This window comes from Dipodomys merriami, unplaced genomic scaffold (genome assembly GCF_024711535.1).
Source record: "Dipodomys merriami isolate MVZ:Mamm:240054 unplaced genomic scaffold, mDipMer1.0.p SCAF_4, whole genome shotgun sequence".
NCBI lineage: Eukaryota > Metazoa > Chordata > Mammalia > Rodentia > Heteromyidae > Dipodomys > Dipodomys merriami.
Genome location: NW_027205603.1, coordinates 32,754,704 through 32,772,255, shown reverse-complemented (window position 1 = coordinate 32,772,255; position 17,552 = coordinate 32,754,704). Strand labels below are relative to the sequence as shown.

At 38.1% G+C, this 17,552-nt stretch overlaps 1 protein-coding gene across 4 annotated transcripts in view; it reads left to right on the top strand.

Annotated features, from left to right (window-relative positions):
- Tox (thymocyte selection associated high mobility group box) overlaps positions 1-14,607 on the top strand; it is a 308,061-nt gene extending 293,454 nt beyond the window's left edge. For all 4 annotated transcript variants that reach the window (XM_069990773.1, XM_069990774.1, XM_069990776.1 and 1 more), the window contains exons 7-9: positions 4,111-4,497; positions 13,142-13,293; positions 13,603-14,607. In XM_069990773.1, the coding sequence (XP_069846874.1) occupies positions 4,111-4,497; positions 13,142-13,293; positions 13,603-13,639 (576 nt within the window). In that variant the 3' untranslated portion in view covers positions 13,640-14,607. The remainder of the gene's footprint in view (positions 1-4,110; positions 4,498-13,141; positions 13,294-13,602) is intronic.
- The last annotated feature ends 2,945 nt before the right edge of the window (positions 14,608-17,552 follow it).

Here is a 17,552-nt window from a genome sequence, read left to right as displayed (position 1 = left end):
AACCAAGGGACAGCACCCAGGACCTGAGTTCAAGCTCCAGCACCAGCCCCAAAATAAAAGTAATCAGAAGTGAAAGCTAAAGGCAGTCTCTCCCCTATCTAAACCAGTAACCTTTACATAAAAACGAAAGTTCTACCAGTCTGGGTGGAAAAGAAGAAGTTCCCTGGCTGGGGTCTCCTCCTCAGAGGCAATGAGGCTTGTGAGAGATCTCCGCCAGACCTGCTGGACTCTGCCCAACAACAGCTATTTTTTTAAATGTTTTTTTATTGTGAAAATACTGTAGAGAGGGGTTACAGTTACATGCGCAAGGTAATGAGTACATTTCCTATCAAGCATTGTTGCCTCCTCCTTTGTTTTTCCCCTACCATCCCTTCCCTCCCATCTCCACAACTACACTTCCCCCCACCCCATCCCCACTCCCACCCCCTCACCCCTGCCTAAATTGTAAAGTTCGTTTTCCAACATAGTGTCTTGTACATCTATCTCATTGTTGCAATGGGTCAACCAGTGACTACTGACTCACTCATAAGTGGGCTGCACCCCATGCATCCTGGTGTGCTAGATGCATGGATTACAGAGATTAAGAAGATTCTTTGCCATTAAATCCACCCTTTCCTTAATACAGACCCCCTTCTGTGATATGTATTTATGTATATAAATACGGTGTGGCTTCACATATTAATCATGTCATATTCAAACATTTAGATAGTCAGGAGAAAAAGTATTTAGATAACATTCTAAAATTTTAATTCCATCTATGTTAAAATTATATTTCAAATATCCGAATCATTATTTTTGAAAATCAGTTTAGTTTAACTCCACAGTGGTCCTAAGTGAGTAAAAAGTACAAGTTCTTCCTATTTTAAAATAGGTTTAGGGGGTATGGTCTTTATGTCTGCTGTAGAGAAGGTAAATGACAAATTATGGACAGAGAAAATGCTTGTGTTTAATTATCCATGAGTGAAAAGAACCTTTACAAGATTGGCAAGGAAAGGCTGCTGTCTATATCTATAACTTTCTATTTATCTATCTCATCTATCTATGTATCATCAATCATTTATAGCTACCTATTGACCTAAACTATATTAACTATATGAGACTACATGCTATTATTTATTGAGCAGAATGAAAAAGAATTGGATTCATTGTTTATTCTAAACTGAATGTTTTTATATCTATAATAATACTTCATTATCTAAAAGAAATATAGAGAGAAAAAATAAATACATAAGTAGATGCATTTCATAGTTTGATAGTATAGAAAACACAAATAATTTATATTTTAATTCAAAGCAACTATATGAAAAAGTAAAAATGTACAAATGTATGTTGATTTTTATTAGATGTAACTTCTTTCCAGTAGGAAATTGAGATCATTCATGGCTAGTTATGAAATTAACTCTTCTGCAGGGCTAAACTGAAGTGCAAGGAATGCAAACACAACAAAAACAAGTTCCCAGATGATGTCAGCACACAGATATATAATGACTACCCATGCAGTGACTTTCAAGATTTTATCAATGGTAGTACGTGTCTCAATGTACAAACTCTATTTATGTAGCCTGAATTAGTCCATTTGACCTTTTGCTAACTATTTTATAGAACAATAAAATTTTTTAAATGAAAGCAAAACAAAAGATTCTTAAAACTTACTTTTTAAAAAGAATACATTTTAAGAATTGCATTTTATAAAGCTTTGTTCTATTATCTCCCTTTAAATTTTGTTTGATGAACTGTGTGTGTGTGTGTGTGTGTGTGTGTGTGTGTGTGTGTGTGTGTGTATGCTGGTACCTGAGAGTGAACTCTAGACCTCTCAAAGCATTTTCTTCTCAAGGCTGGTGCTCTACTGTTTGAGCCATGCCTCTAGTTTTGCTAGGTGTTTTTTGGGGGGAGATACAGTCTGTTCTGCATAGACTGACTTCAGAGCAGACATGATCCTCTGGTCTCAGCTGCCTGAGTAGCTAGAAATACAAGCATGAGCCACCAGCACTCAACTCAGCATGTTTTAAACAGGTATGTCACTTCTTACAGAGACAGTAGAGGACTGGTTGTACACACACACACACACACACACACACACACACACACACACACACACACACTCACACATGGCTGCGTCTGCACACACACACACATGACTGCATCTGCAGTGTCTTTGGGAGCTAACACATAAATACAGCATTATTCTTGCTGTGGACCTCATTTAATTTTCCTCCACTTTTTGGATCAAATGCCCTACTCTGCTAAGAGGTAGGATAGGCTAATCTGTGATAATAAAGCTGGCTGGTTTGAGTTCCTCCAATTGCAGGCCATTGAGGTACAGCAGTCTGCCTGTACAATGGGGAGACAATCCGCCTGCACTCCTCAGTACCTGAGCAGCAGGAGCAGGGAGGCATTCACAGAAGGCACAGTACTGAGCGTGAACAGAAACTCACTCTGACTTGTGACAAGCCTGGCATCAAGTTTGCAAAATAAGGGTATCCTTGAGTCCTGATTTTGACAATGACTTTTTTTCTCCAGAAGGACATATTAGCATTGTCCCCCTCATGTTGGCTTCACAGTCCCCATGAGGCTCTGTCATTCTCTTCCTCTTAGCGAAAGTAAGAGTTAGGTTCCTGCCGGAGAGGAAATGCCACAGAGTTAATTCTTGATTCTTTTCATCTCTCACTGGTTTTTAAGTCAATTACAAGATTATTAGGAAATGACCATATGAAGGTGTGGAAAAAATTAGGACACAATTAATTTATGATAGAGTCTAAAATTTCTAAGAGAGGTTATTTTTAATCTTCTTCATTAAGGGGCCAATTCATCACCAACTTCTTTAAAAAAAAATCAAGATGAGTTCTCCAGTTACTTTGAAGACATATTAATGTGATTTTATATGACTTTAGGAATGTATTTTAGAACTCTTTCAAAGTCATTTCCATCAACCAGCTTTGTTTCTTTGTGCAAATATCTAGGCCAAGCCTCTTTGAGAAAATGAAAGGGGGAAAAATTTAAATGTATGATCAATACAAGATCCACAGAGATGAATAACTGAAAGTGAACTACACAGTGTTTCCCATCAGTGTGATTATGGCATCTTCCCCACATTCATCTTCTTATCTTTGTTTGATAAGAAGAACCAGCAAGTTAGAACTTAGCATGGAGGCAAAAGAATAAAATGTCATTTCTGATTGCTTTAGATTTTTAGAAAAGCGATACAATTAAACTCAGTGTTATGTAAGTTAAAGTTAAAAATAATGAGGGAAGCTGGGTGCTGGTGGCTCACACCTATAATCCTAGCTACTCGGGAGAGATTGAGATCTGAGGATCATGGTTCAAAGTCAGACCAGAAAGGAAAGTCCATGCAACTCTTATCTACAATTAACCACTAAAAAACTGAAAGTGGCTCAAGTGGTAGAGCACTAGCTTTGAGCACAAGCTCAGTGACAGTGCTGAATTTAAGCTTCAGGACTAGCACACACACAAAAATAATGGAGGAATCCTTGGATAAGAATGTCAGGAATAGCTATAGATGATAACCCAGCTATAATTCTAGCTACTCCAGAGGATGAGATGTGAGGCTCACATTCAGTGCTAGCCTGGACAAACAAATAGAAGAGACTTTTGTGGTGGTGGTGGTGGTCATGAAGTTTGAGCTCAGGGTTTGGGCGCTGTCCCTAAGTTCTTCTGTTCAAGGTTAGTGCTCTACCACTTTGACCCATCACACCACTTTTGGTTTTCTGGTGGTTAATTGGAGATAAGAATCTCCTGGACTTTCCTGTCTGAGCTGGCTTTGAACCACAATCCTCAGATCTCAACCTCCTGAGTAGCTAGGACTATAGGTATGTGCCACTGGTACATGGCACAAGAGACTCTGATATGCAGTTAATCCACAAAAATCTGGACTAGCGGTGTGACCCAAGTAGTAGAGCACCAGATGTGACTGAAGAAACTGAGTGAGAGACCAGACTCTGAGTTCAAGCCCCAGTAATAGGAAATAATAAAAATAATAACCATGAGAGTTGATTGTCATGAGAGCTCAGGCTCACAAAGCTCATCCATAGCATTAAGGCTCCATGGATCAGCCTCTGCCCCCTAACGCAATCTCCTTTGTTTCTACAACAGAGCTACAGTGAACCTGTGGATGTGAAGGCATCTCAGTCTCCTCAGCTGATCAATTCCAAGCCCTCAGTGTTCCACGGGCCCAGCCAGGCGCATTCAGCTCTGTACCTGAGTTCCCACTATCACCAACAGCCAGGAATGAATGCTCACCTCACCGCCATGCATCCCAGCCTCCCCAGGAACATCGCTCCCAAGCCGAACAACCAAATGCCAGTGACTGTCTCTATAGCCAACATGGCTGTGTCCCCCCCACCTCCCCTCCAGATCAGCCCTCCTCTCCACCAGCACCTCAGCATGCAGCAGCACCAGCCACTCGCCATGCAGCAGCCCATCGGGAACCAGCTCCCCATGCAGGTCCAGTCTGCCTTACACTCCCCCACCATGCAGCAAGTGAGTGCAGACCGCAGTTCACACCTGTCTCTGAAGTGGGAAAGGGAGGGGGAGAGGTGTTAATCCAGCCAAAAATGAGAGATACATGTTTAATGTTCTTCTGCTTAAATGAAGAGAAAGAACAAGGGAGAGAATATTCAGTAGGTATCTGTTCGCTTCTGAAAAATGCCATTTTCAAGTGGTTTGTCAGCGTGAAGCCATTCCAGTAGTTGATAGTTGCTTCTCATCAAAATCACTAGTTTCTTTTCCACAATAGATACTTTGTTTCAGTCTTCATAATTGCCCTTTTATTTTCTGTTTCTTTAGTAGAGTACTGTTGTTATTTTAAGATGCCACATGTGGCCAGAGATCTCCTTAGAACAGAGAATTCTCTCTTTTTTTAATGTGGTTTGAAAATGACAGTGTCATGACTGATATGCCAGTTGAGCTCAATAAATGCTGCAAAACGCAATTCAAGCCCAATGCCAAATTTGGTAGAATCTTGAAAATCCTGAGAACTGAATATTTTAATCAGTTTTATTTAAAAATGGACATTTGAGGGTCTGGGGGGTGCCGAGGGATTGAACACCTGCCTAGCATGTATCAAGCCTTGGTTTCAATACCCAGAATATATGGATGGATGGATGGATGGATGGATGGATGGACGGATGGTTTCATAAATGATAAGTAATACATGGATAGGCTGATTGATTGTTGATAGCTAGATTAATAGATAGCTAGATAGCTATATTAACAGATGACAGACAGGCAGGCAGACAGACAGACAGGCAGGCAGGCAGACAGACAGACAGACAGACAGACAGACAGACAGATAGATAGAGAGAGAGAGAGAGAGAGAGAGAGAGAGAGAGAGAGAGAGAGATCAATCTTGCCTCTATATTAGATAAAGTCTCCCTACCTACTCCTTGATTATTGAAACAATTTATGGACACTTGAATTTTTAATGAATTTTTCCTTCTGGATGTTGGTGTTATTTCTAAATTTGAAAATTTTTAAATTTGCAAACTCAACTGAACATAAAGTATTCAAAAATCATAAAAGCTTATCTGAGAAAGTAAAGGTAAAAACTACAAATTAAAACAAATTCAACTATGATTTTTATAGTCCAAATACTCTTCTGACTCAGAATTGCAAGTAAACATCACTTTCCTATATAACTGATGGTCAGCCTTCTGTATAGTTTGAACCTATAGTTGGACTGGGAAAGTAGAAGAAGGGGTGGGGCGTGAAGGTGAATATAAGTGGTCTGAAGCCAGATACCAGTGGCTCAGGCCTGCAATCCTAGCAAGTCAGAAGGCTGAGATCTGAGACTCTTCAGCTAGTTCAAAGCCAGCCTAGGCAGGAAACTCCATGAGACTTTTATCTCCACTGAACAGCTTCAACCACTGAACAGCTTAAAGTGGAGTTGTAGTTCAAGTGGCAGAATGACAGCCTTGATAGAAAAAAAACAAAAGGACAGTGCTTAGACCCTGAGGCACTATATCAATCTCTGTGTGTGTGTGTGTGTGTGTGTGTGTGTGTGTGTGTGTGTGTGTGGTCTGAAATTCATTTTTATTATACAGAAGATTTTGGAGATCCAACAATAACAAATCCAGTAACGAAACACTTGATCTCTTCTTTAACGCTGAGAAAACTTCCAATGCAGGCATTAGCACAGACTTCATTTTAAAGATAAGGAAGCTGAGGCTTGGCAGAGTTAAATAATGTGCTCACAAGGTTGGAGCTGTGATTTAAACCAGATCTGTCCAGAAGCCAGAGCCAGGATTCATGAATGCTCAACATGCTGCCTGTCGCCCTCAATCATTCCTCTAGATTAACTGCTTTGTATTAGAAAACCTGTTTCCCTGAAGAATTTAGAGAGTCTTTAGATCCTAGTTAATTCTAAAATCAACATTTTTATGAGGAGCAAAGGAATTCATCTCCTTACCAAAGTCTTCCTTGATCCCCACACCAAAAACATTGATACAGCCATGACAAGTACCTTAACTCCATGCAACAAACCATTTGTATGGCACCCTGCTGTCTTGTCTACATGGTGTTTATGATCAAGTGATGTTCATAGGGTCAGATTCCTTCCCATCACATGTCATTCACAAGAAGAGACTCTTGGATATGCTTATACTGTAATGAATTAATTATATTTGGTTGAAGAAATAATAACAAGGATCACCTTCCACTGGATTGGGTATCTTTGCTAAGGATGAGCTTGGGGTCCATGTTAAGGCTCATGGGGTGTACTTTAGGGCTCTGTCAGTGTACAGGAAAGAATGCCAGAGTCACAATTAATTCTCAAGCTGAGATCTAGAGCTCTGTCCAGAGAAGAGACCTTTTTCTAATTTATCCACTCAGAAATATCTCTCTGGGCTGGGAATGTGGCTTAGTGGTTGAGTGTTTGCCTAGCATGCACGAAGCCCTGGGTTCAATTCCTCAGTACCACATAAACCAAAAATAAAAGCCAGAAGTAGTGCTGTGGCTCAAATGGCAGAGGGCTAGCCTTGAACAGAAGAAGGCTCAAGGACAGAGCCCAAGCCCTTATTTCAAGCCCTAAGAATGACAAAAAAAAAAAAAAGAAAAGAAAAAAAAAGAAATATCTCCTTTAGCATGAGGCTAAGTATGTTACACCTGTAATCCTGGCTATTTGGGTGACAAAGATTAGGAAGATAAATTTTTGGGTTTTTTTTTGTTTTTGTTCCTGTGTTTTTGTTTTTGGGGGAAGTGTCAAATGGTTGTTTTATTTTTATTTTTTCCTGTATTTATTATTATTATTATCATCATCTTTAAGTAGTCATACAAAGTAGTTGTCATTCAACAAAGTAGTTTATGAATACAATGTATCTTAATCGACTTTACCCTTTTCACCCCTATCTACCCTTTCTCTTGCTTTTCTTAGTTTTGTAGGATATTCATTGAGTTCTTGACTACATCTTGACTACTTCTCTTCTTCATTGATCTACTCTCTCCTTTTGACCCTACCCCACTCTGTTCAAGTATCCATTTTCCTCGTGTTTTCTTGTTGACTTAACTTTCTAAGAAATTATACTATTTGAGTTCTCTTCTGAATCTACCTTATTTCAGGTAATACAGATTTGAGGCCAGTTCAGGTAAGACAGAGAGAGAGAGAGAAAGAGAGAGAGAGAGAGAGAGAGAGAGAGAGAGAGAGAGAGAGAGAGAGAGAGAGAGAGAGAGAGAGAGAGAGAGAGAGAACGAGGGAGGTAAGGGAGGATGAACGGAAAGGAAGAAAAGAAGGAAGGAAGGAAGGAAAGAAGGAAAGAAAGAAAGAAAGAAAGAAAGAAAGAAAGAAAGAAAGAAAGAAAGAAAGAAAGAAAGAAAGAAAGAAAGAAAGAAAGAGAGAAAGAAAGAAAGAAAGAGAGAAAGAAAGAACTGGCAAGACCCCCATCTCAACCAATAGAAAAGCCGGGAAACACTTGTTATCCCAGCTCTTTGAGAAGCATAAATAAAAGGGATTGCAATAGCTAAAGCAGAAAGGTCTGTGTGAGTAGCCCAAATACTAGAGCCATCTATCCAGCAACACAAGGCACTTAGTTAGAAAAAAAAGTCTCCTTTTCTAGTTCTGCTAAAATGTCTGTTAAGCTAACTGTGATTCTGAATAGCATTCAGATATTTCAGAGTGCTATAAGACCACATGTATAAATCCAAGAGGTTTGTCTTCCCATACAGGATCTGAGCTGAATGGGAAGGAAAAAAATTACATTGGACAAAGTATTTGTCAGTCTTTAGTTCAGTTTTGTTAGTGTCTCTCAAAAAAATAAAAAGGGTGAGTTGAACCAGATTTCAAGTTACATTAATAATAGACAGCAAGACAAGCAACAGCAAGAGCTACAAATACCTCATTGACCAAGTACACTTTAACAGTGCCTTGATCAAATAGGTATTCAGGAAAAATAATTTGGGGGACAATGAACAACTGAAAATAATGCATGTAAATGTTAAGACTATTGGAAGAAACTACAGGTTAGGTTGTAGAATCTCACTTTCTTGGAAAAATTTTATTCATGTATTTATTATCCTTAAAGTAGTTTGTACAAAGGGATTTCCTTTCAACATGTCAGTTTATGAAAACAATGCATCTTGGTCATTGTCACTCCTTTCATCATTCTCCTCCATCTCTCACTGCTCTGCACATCCCTTCAAATTATCTAGTTCCTTGGAAGATTTTTTCTTTTGAATTCACATGATTAGAGATATTTTAGTGACCTCTGCTATGTGGCAGGCACTGCCTAGGCTCTGGAAATTCAGTCGCAGGAAAGAACACAAAGAATTAAGGACCCTACCCCTCCTGGGGGGAGGGTGGAAAGTCAGGAAGAAGATAGAAAGTAATGGAGATCCCATAGGGTCAGGAGGAAAACAAGAAGACAGACTGCAGGGGGCCCAGAGAAGAGAAAGCTTTAGCCAGGATGAACTGGCTCAAGGGCTGGCCCAGAGACCTGACAGATGAGAAGAGCAATAGTCTTTAGATGATAGAAGGTGGGAAGGGTGTGGGGCATTTCCAGAGAGAGCCACTGTCACGAAATGATGCTCCAAGCTGGTAGAACCAGGAAGCAGGCGAGTCAGGAGAGTAGTTGGGACAAGGTAGGGATTATGGGCAGGTAATCTGAGCAAGAGCCTACAGGTTCAGGAGACTGGCAGCCCCAGGCAGCTGCTCATCATAGATGACGATTGACTACAATCTCTCATGGCTACTGTTGATATCATTAGTGAGATCTTAGCCTGTTGGCCTATCTATGTTGTGAATAAAGTTTGACCTATCTTATCCATTATCCAAAGCACATTTATCCTGCCATGTTTGTCTCCTAGTGGGGGAAAACATGCCTATCTTCCAGCCCTACACAGAGAAGAGTTAACAGCTGCTGTATTTTTAAAGCAATATCTTCTATTTCAGTATTACTTTAGCTATTTCATTATCCTTTTGAAAATCAGTATTTCCTAAAAATGATTATATAGCCCACCAAGAGTAACAGTTCTTTCTTTTCTTCTTCAATAATATCGAGAGAGAGAGACAGAGACAGAGAGAGAGAAACAAAGATTTTTTGGGGGTAGTGCCAGTGCTTGAACTCAGGGTCTGGGTGTTGTCCCTCGGCATTTTTGTTCAATGCTAGCACTCTACCCCTTGTCTCAACCCCACTTCCAGTTTTTTGGTGGTTAATTGGAGATCAAAGACTCACAGACTTTCCTGCTTGGGTTGGCTTTGAACCATGATCCTCAGATCTCAGCCTTCTAAATAACTAGGATTATAGGCATGAGCCACCAGCACCTAGTTACAATAATACTTTATACACTGAACCCATGGAATTGAGTCTTTTCTGGGTGTGTGAGGGTCCAATTTTCTTCCTTTTCCTTCTGCCTCACTGTACTTTTGAATGAGGTCAATAGAAAAAAAATCATTAATATCTGTCAACTTCTTTTATAACCTTAAGAAAAAAATCTTTGTATGATATCACAGACAGATTTTCAATTTCCTTGTGTAATAAACAGCTGCTTTAAGATTTGGGTGTAATTTAAAGGTTTAAAAAAAATCACATTGAGATTGATGAATAAATCAGTCATGAAGACAAAAACATTGATGCATGCTGAAAATACCTCTCCAGACAGGCAGGAAATGAAATTAGTTCTCTGCAAAGTGTGGATACAAGGACCACAACCACAGTTTGGTTGTGATGCAGCTTTTTTTTTTTTTGGTCTTGCTATGGTGATACAACACACTGCAAGGGCTACAAAAATCTAATTAAAGAGCAAATGTCCCCTTTGACATCAAATTAATCTTTATCATGTTTCCTATTTTTATTTCAATCTGGCACCAGAAAATGAAATTTAAAATTCCAGGCATGCTACAAAACAGTTGGTGATTTTTCTCCTGAGCATTAAAATGCAAAATATTCAGTCTTGTTTAATTAGATGGCTAAGCAAACATTTTTTTCAAATGTTGTTTCCTATTTATATCAGTAATAAAAATGTACATCGCTCTAAGGTTGACCTCAACATTTCTTTACAAAGTGTGCAGGACTATGGGCCATTTTCTAGCTTGGAAGGAAAAATAATGTTAAATAATGTTACTTCAACCTTTGCCTATATTTTTCTTGGTTCTTGATTTTTTGGATATTTGTGATGCACTTAAGTTTAGTCATAAAAGTTAGCTGAATCTTTCATCTTTGATCTTTGTAAAAAAAAACAAACAGATTTTTTTAAGTCACTTAATCTTAAGGTAGAATTTTTAAAAATACTTTCCTAATAGTGTCTTCCCAATGTAAGGAAATATTGTCAGTGAATGAAAAGAAACTCTGAGGATTTGGGGGAGGGGGGTGTTCGTTTTGCTTTCTTTGTGAGATTCCATGCTTTTTAGCTAACTCAAGATACTTTAGACTACCTTTTGTTTTGATACTTATTTGCTTTTAGGTTATATTTTGTCCGTTGTGTAAAAATCCAATATTTAGAACTTTACTTAAAAAGAGAAGACAGACCTGGCATTTACACATTCATTCATCCCATAAGCTTCTAACCATAGCATCACATCATCTTTAGTAAAAGTTATTTACTGAGAAGATGATTTATTGAGCTATTACTATGGGAAAGCCCAGCACCTCAATAAACAGGGTGTGATCCTCATGCAGCCTTGCTGATGATGTTAACAAAGCAAGTCAACCCTAGTTCTCCCCAGAGCTTTCTCCTGCTCATCACCCAGTAGATACCACAGTAGACACTGGGGAAGGAAGAGGAGAAAGTTGGGCTGTAGAAAAAAAATATAAGGATACTTCACTGAAGCCTACAAAACCCCTTCCATGTTAGAAATGTAGGAAGATGGGCTGAGAAGGTGGCTCCGGGGTCGAGTGCTTGCCATGAGGCCCTGGGTTTGATTCCTCAGCACCATATAAGCAGAAAAAAGCCAAAGTGGCTCAAGCGGTAGAGTGCTAGCCTTGAGCTGAAGAGCTGAGGGACCGCTCCCAAGCCCTGAGTTCAGCCCTCATGACCAACCAAAATAAAAAAGAAAGAAAGAAAGAAAGAAAGAAAGAAAGAAAGAAAGAAAGAAAGAAAGAAAGAAAGAAAGAAAGAAAGAAAGAAAGGGAGAGAAAGGAAGGGAGAGAGAGAAAAAGGAAGGAAGGAAGGAAGGAAGGAAGGAAGGAAGGAAGGAAGGAAGGAAGGAAGGAAGGAAGGAAGGAAAAGAAAAGAAAAAGAGATATAGGAAGATCTAAAGGAAAAAGAATACTGCCTGAAACACAGAGGACATCCAGGCAGCCAGTGGGGACCCTTACCATCAGCTTTCAGTTTAGGAAAACATTTACAATTCACATTGTAGGTGGTATCTACACAGACAAACCAATAGTTTGTTTAGGAAATTTATCCTTTCGTCTGTGTGAGGTCAAACAACCAGTCTGGCTGAATTCTCCACTTTTCAGTGACTCAATACTAGCCATTCTGAGTTCATCTTTCTTCACAATTTGGGATGAGACACTGTTTTGAATTGGAGGCAGTATTGAGAACTGAAGATGTTGAGTAGTAGGTGACACTTTGTAGAGTTGTTACACAAGCAACACCCAAACATGAATAAAAGTCTAAGGATATCCTTAGTTAAAAATCAATTCTCTGATCACTCTGCTGGGTTTAATAACAACAATATTCTAACCTTCAAAAGCTACCTGCAATAAATAGAGAAGGTATATTTTTCAATCTCTTGATTTCGGTGGCTAAAAGAAGCCATGGCTGGAATATGCTATACAGAGACAACTATGAGATTAATTAAATTGCTTTTTGTGGTCACTTCCAGCAAAGCTTGCCTAGGCTGCTCTTGAATTTATCAGATAAGCTAAAAATATATCTTTGTGTAAAAGCTTTTTGTTTACCAGATATAGCTATACACTGGAGAGATTCTGTCCTTGGGTTTTAATAGCTTTGCTAGGATTAAAAGTCAACACTTACCCATACTAGTGAATTAAAACAATCTTCCTGAAGTCACAATGTTGTCTGCTAGCTAATAGATTTTTCAATTAAAAAATATTTACTCTGTCTTACACTTTTCCTTCTTCGTTTTCTAACAGCAAGTTGTTTTGCATTTCTTTCTCTGTATTAATCCAACCACTGTTAAAAAGCTTTGGTTGGATTTTTTTAGCTGAGAGAGAAACACAAATTTAAAAAAAAGAAGCAGATGGTCCCTTTGAGATTGAATGAAGAAAAAGGGTTTGGAGAACAATATGTGAATAGGTGTAGTCTAATAAAACACTCAGCCACCTGCTGCCTGAATCCTTCAGAAAAGATTCTGTTACATATTCTGGGGATTAACTATTAATGTATCCTTAGGTTTGATAGAAAACAAACTTTGAAGGATATAAACTCTTTGCTTCCTTTGTTTTGATTGACTAAGCTTCTCTACATTTTAAATGTTTCTCAATTCAGTCTGCTTAAGAGTACAATTAAAGGTTACTTTGACACACAGTTAAAGGAAGAAAGGGTGTGCAGAATGTGATGGAGACCTCCCTTTTCTACCGTTGTTCTGAGTTTCCTGGGCCCTTATCATAGGTATGACACCTCATAAGCAGAAGCAGGAAGGCCTGTACAGAGAATGCACAAATATTTGTGTGTTTTTCTTTAAAAAAGCATTCTGATTCTCACCTGTGGACCTGGATATTCCTTTCAGGGATTTACTCTTCAACCTGACTATCAGACAATTATCAATCCTACATCTACAGCTGCACAAGTTGTCACCCAAGCAATGGAGTATGTGCGTTCTGGGTGCAGAAATCCTGCCCCCCAGCCCGTGGACTGGAACAACGACTACTGCAGTAGTGGGTAAGCGGCCTGCCATCGCCACCTAGTGGTAGATAATGCTCATAGCATGCACATTAGTCCATCCTTCTTTATTCCTACTTTCATTCCTACTTTCCAATGTATGATATTCAAGAACGTCGATGCTACAACTTAAGACATTTTTGAGCCATTACCCAGAATTTCCAAAAACAATGCCCGCACTCTATGAAGATGTAGGTTAACGATCTGGTCCCTTTCCCAGTGATTAATTTCATCCCTCGAGTTAGAACAACTCTACCTGTAGCCCAGGCTGTCTTGTAACAAGCAATCATCTGTTTTCTCTCACTACAGGGGTATGCAGAGGGACAAAGCACTGTACCTTACCTGAAAATCAAAACACCTCTCCTTTCCACTGAGGAATTCAGGGAAGTCTTTTCACCAGATTGCTTTGTACAGTCAAGGCGGTTCTCCATTTTATTAGAAATTACAAGTTGCTAAGCACTTAGGACCATCTGAGCTTGTGGGTCACCCACTCTGGAAGAAATAGTTATGCTTCTTTATTATTTTTGTAACCCTTTATGGACATTGTTCTTCTTCTTCTTCCCTGAAGGAAATATGGACCATTCAAATTTTATGTTGGTTTTTTGCTGTGAAGTGCTATGCTCTAGTAACGGCCTTAGCAATGGTAGCTGTCTCGGGTAACAGTCCTGGGTTTTCCATTGGTTTTCATAATGGGTGTTTATATGAAACTACTAAAGACTTTTTAAATGGCTTGATGTAGCAGTCATAGCAAGTTTGTAAATAGAATCTCTGTTACACTCTCCTAGAGTATAAAAATGTGAATGTTTTTGTAGCTAAATTGTAATTTGAAACTGGCTCATCCCAGTTTATTGGTTTCACAAGAGGAGTTAAATTGGCGAACATTCATATTTTTACTTCATTTTTAAAACAACTGATTAATAGTTCTATATTTTCAAACTGTTTGAAAAAAATGTTCCCAAGTGATTTTACTTTAAAACTAAATTGGCCTGGTCCCATTAATCAAACACAAGGAAAACTAATGTTAAGGGAAGTGAGAACACATTTATTTTGTACTGCAGGAAAAAAATTGCTTTTTTTGTATCACTTTTTGTGTAATGATTAGTAAATGTCATTTAAGTCCTTTTATGTATAAAACTGCCAAATGCTTACTTGGTATCTTATTAGATGCAGAAACAGATTGGAAACAGCTAAATTATAACCTCTACTTATGGCTCTGTATTATTGTTTCTTCATACTGTGTCTGTATTTAATCTTTTTTTATGAAACTTGTTGCGCCTATTTATGAAATAATAAATATAGGTGTTTGTAAGTAAATTTGTTAGTATTTCAAAGAGGTTTCTTTGATGTTTTAACTTTTGCTGGCAAAAAAATAATAATTCACGCTTGAGGTGAATACTTTATTGTTTAGTTTTACAGTGACACAAATAAAGCCAAACCTGCTTTTCATTTAGCAGCAAATCCAACTAACAAATCCTTATTTCTGCATTGCTTCAGTTGATGCAAATGGAAAACTACTCTATTAAAGAATTTTCTTTCTTATAATACAACAGAGATTTGTTCCCCAAAGATTTAACAAACTCATCCTCTATCTAAAACGAGTTGCTTTTTTGGTTCTCAGCTGGTGTTAGTCAGGTCTGAACTGACCCTCCACCCCCCGCAAAAAAAAAAAAGAAAATTTAAAATTGTGTATCCAAAATTCTTCAAGCCACATGCTTCTTACAAAATTTCAAAAACATTAAAGATTAACAAGGGCAAAAAGAAAGAGGAGGGAGAGAGAAGCCCACTGCCTAGAATGCATCTCAAAATAGAAGGTGAGTATCAGACAACAAAAGAGAAAGGAAAACAACCCAACCTTAAAAGCTGTTGATAGAAAGTAAGATTCTTGCTACTTCTCTTCCCAGAATTTCTCGGTCTTTTTAGTGAATTTTGAAGGTACTAGGGCTTTGCTAGAGGTCAAAAGCATTGAGGATCTGATTGAGAGTTTTTATAGCTTTTACAACAATAACAACAAAGATCTAGCAAATTACTCCCTTATTGGGGATTGTGTCAAATACGTTAAATGGTTAGAAATCAAAAGAATGGTAATGTTTCTTTCACAGACTGTGTGAAGTAATTAGTGATTTAACTAAATACAAATATATGCATTATGTAATCCAGTCAAAATGAAACAGACAAAAGGTATGTTTACTTTGGAATTATTTTAGGCATTGTACCACCCTGAATCACTTGAGCATGTACTAACTAATAAATAATGCAGATCCAATGTGATTATTAAAATGACTGTAGCTGAGAGCTCTAATTTTCCTGTCTTGAAATTGTATAAGAACTCACACAATTAAGTTTACAGTTTATTGTTTGTCTGTTTCGTATTTTAGAAATATACCAGCACTACTAATTACCTAATGTCTTTTATTTGTTATATTATGATAAAGTAAATTTTCTCCTGCATTAAGTCTAAACCAAGAAGGTAATTACAGGGATGAGGACAAGCAGCTTTGACTTTGACAGGTGGTTTGTGCAGGGATATTCTTTGCAGTTTTTCCAGAGCAGGTGCACAAGCAGGATAGAAAGAGCACTGAAATTTCATACCAAATACAGTTACAGCAAATGTAAATAAAAGAAAATGCATCAATAAAACCTCTGGACATGTGTGACCTTCTTCTATTTGGTGATCCACTAGAAACTAAAGTACAGGCCTAATCAAATGAGACATCTCAAGTTTGTTTTCAGGACAGAAGTGATTGGGCACAAAAGTAATTCATGGCTGTCGTGGCCTTTGAGATTCTAGAGCTCTGAGCTCTTTAAAACATCTGCCATCTTTAAGTCTGCCTTCTTCCAAGAAGCAGAATCTAGGGTAGGCACATAAGTCACAGCTAATCACTCATAGAACACTGCGAGTGTAATTCCAGTTCTCTGCTGGAGTGCATCAAACTGTTCCTGAGCTAAGAATAAAATCATTCTTAGAGATGTAGCAATAAGAGTGAACCTAAAATATTTTTACCCAAATACTCCAAATCAGAATTTTTTTTAGCCATGAAGAAAAAGACAAAAGAGTAGAAGAAAGGAAATAGGAGTAGGTCACATCTCTACTGTAATCAAGAAAGGATAATTTAAATCCTAATTCTCACCAAGTGAGGATATGCTGATAATGGAAAAATAAATCATATTGTGATTTCCAGTTAATCAAACCCATGAGCATAGCTAAGGAATGGAGTTGGTCTCTGGAATGACTATTGGATGTCTTAAGGAAAAGGAATTCCTCTACAGGGAACATGAACTTTCCATGGAAAACATGATTAGGAAAAGCAGTGCATCCTGGCTCAATTCATTGCTAAGAATTTTTTTAATTTAAGAATGCAAAATTTTATATAAAAAATGCAAAACTTATTATCAGTACCAATGTTCCATCTCCATTTTCCATGGACTTTTTACCTTTTACAAAAGAGTTGGCCCAACTCATTTGAAAAGTCATTGATCGAACCACAGGAAATTGTCCATTTCAAACCTTACCTACATAAATGGTGACTTAATATGGTCCAACAGAAGTGGGGACATTGCTATATCTAAAGTCAGGCATAGCTAATTTTTAATTGAGTTAGAAGTATTTGCATGCTCCTAGGTGGAAAATCTTAAAGAGAAGTAATTAAGCAGGACATTGGTAGCTCATATCTGTAATCCTTCTTACTCAAGAGGCTGAGATTTAAGGATCATAGTTCAAAGCCAGCTGTGGCAGGAAAGTCCATGAGGCCATTATCTCCAATGAACCACCAGAAAACTGGAAGTGGAGCTGTAGTTCAAAGTGATAGAGTGCTAGGCCCTGAGCACAAGAGCTCGGGGACAGTGCTCAGGGCCTGAATTTAAGTCCCAGGTTGGGCACAAAAAGAAAAAGGGAAAGTAATTGATTTCTTTACAAGTTACCCCTCATTTAGAATCCATGCCAGACAGCTATGTCATATTAAAGTATATTCTAAACTACCAAGTTTTAGTAAATCCCAGTTACCATTTTAAGTTCTTTGTTAGAGTACAATTACTTTGTAGAAGTTTGTGATAAATAGGTTATTCTACAACATAAAAAATATTGTTATGAAGAAATGTTTTCCTGATGTTTATTTGTTGAAGGTGGGATTAACCCATAGTTTCTTATACTCATAGCTTTCATTGATGGGGTGACAGGTCTGAAACTTGAACTCAGGGCATTGTCCTCACTAGTCTGACATTGTACCACATGGGCCACACTTCCAACTCTGTTTAGCACTGAT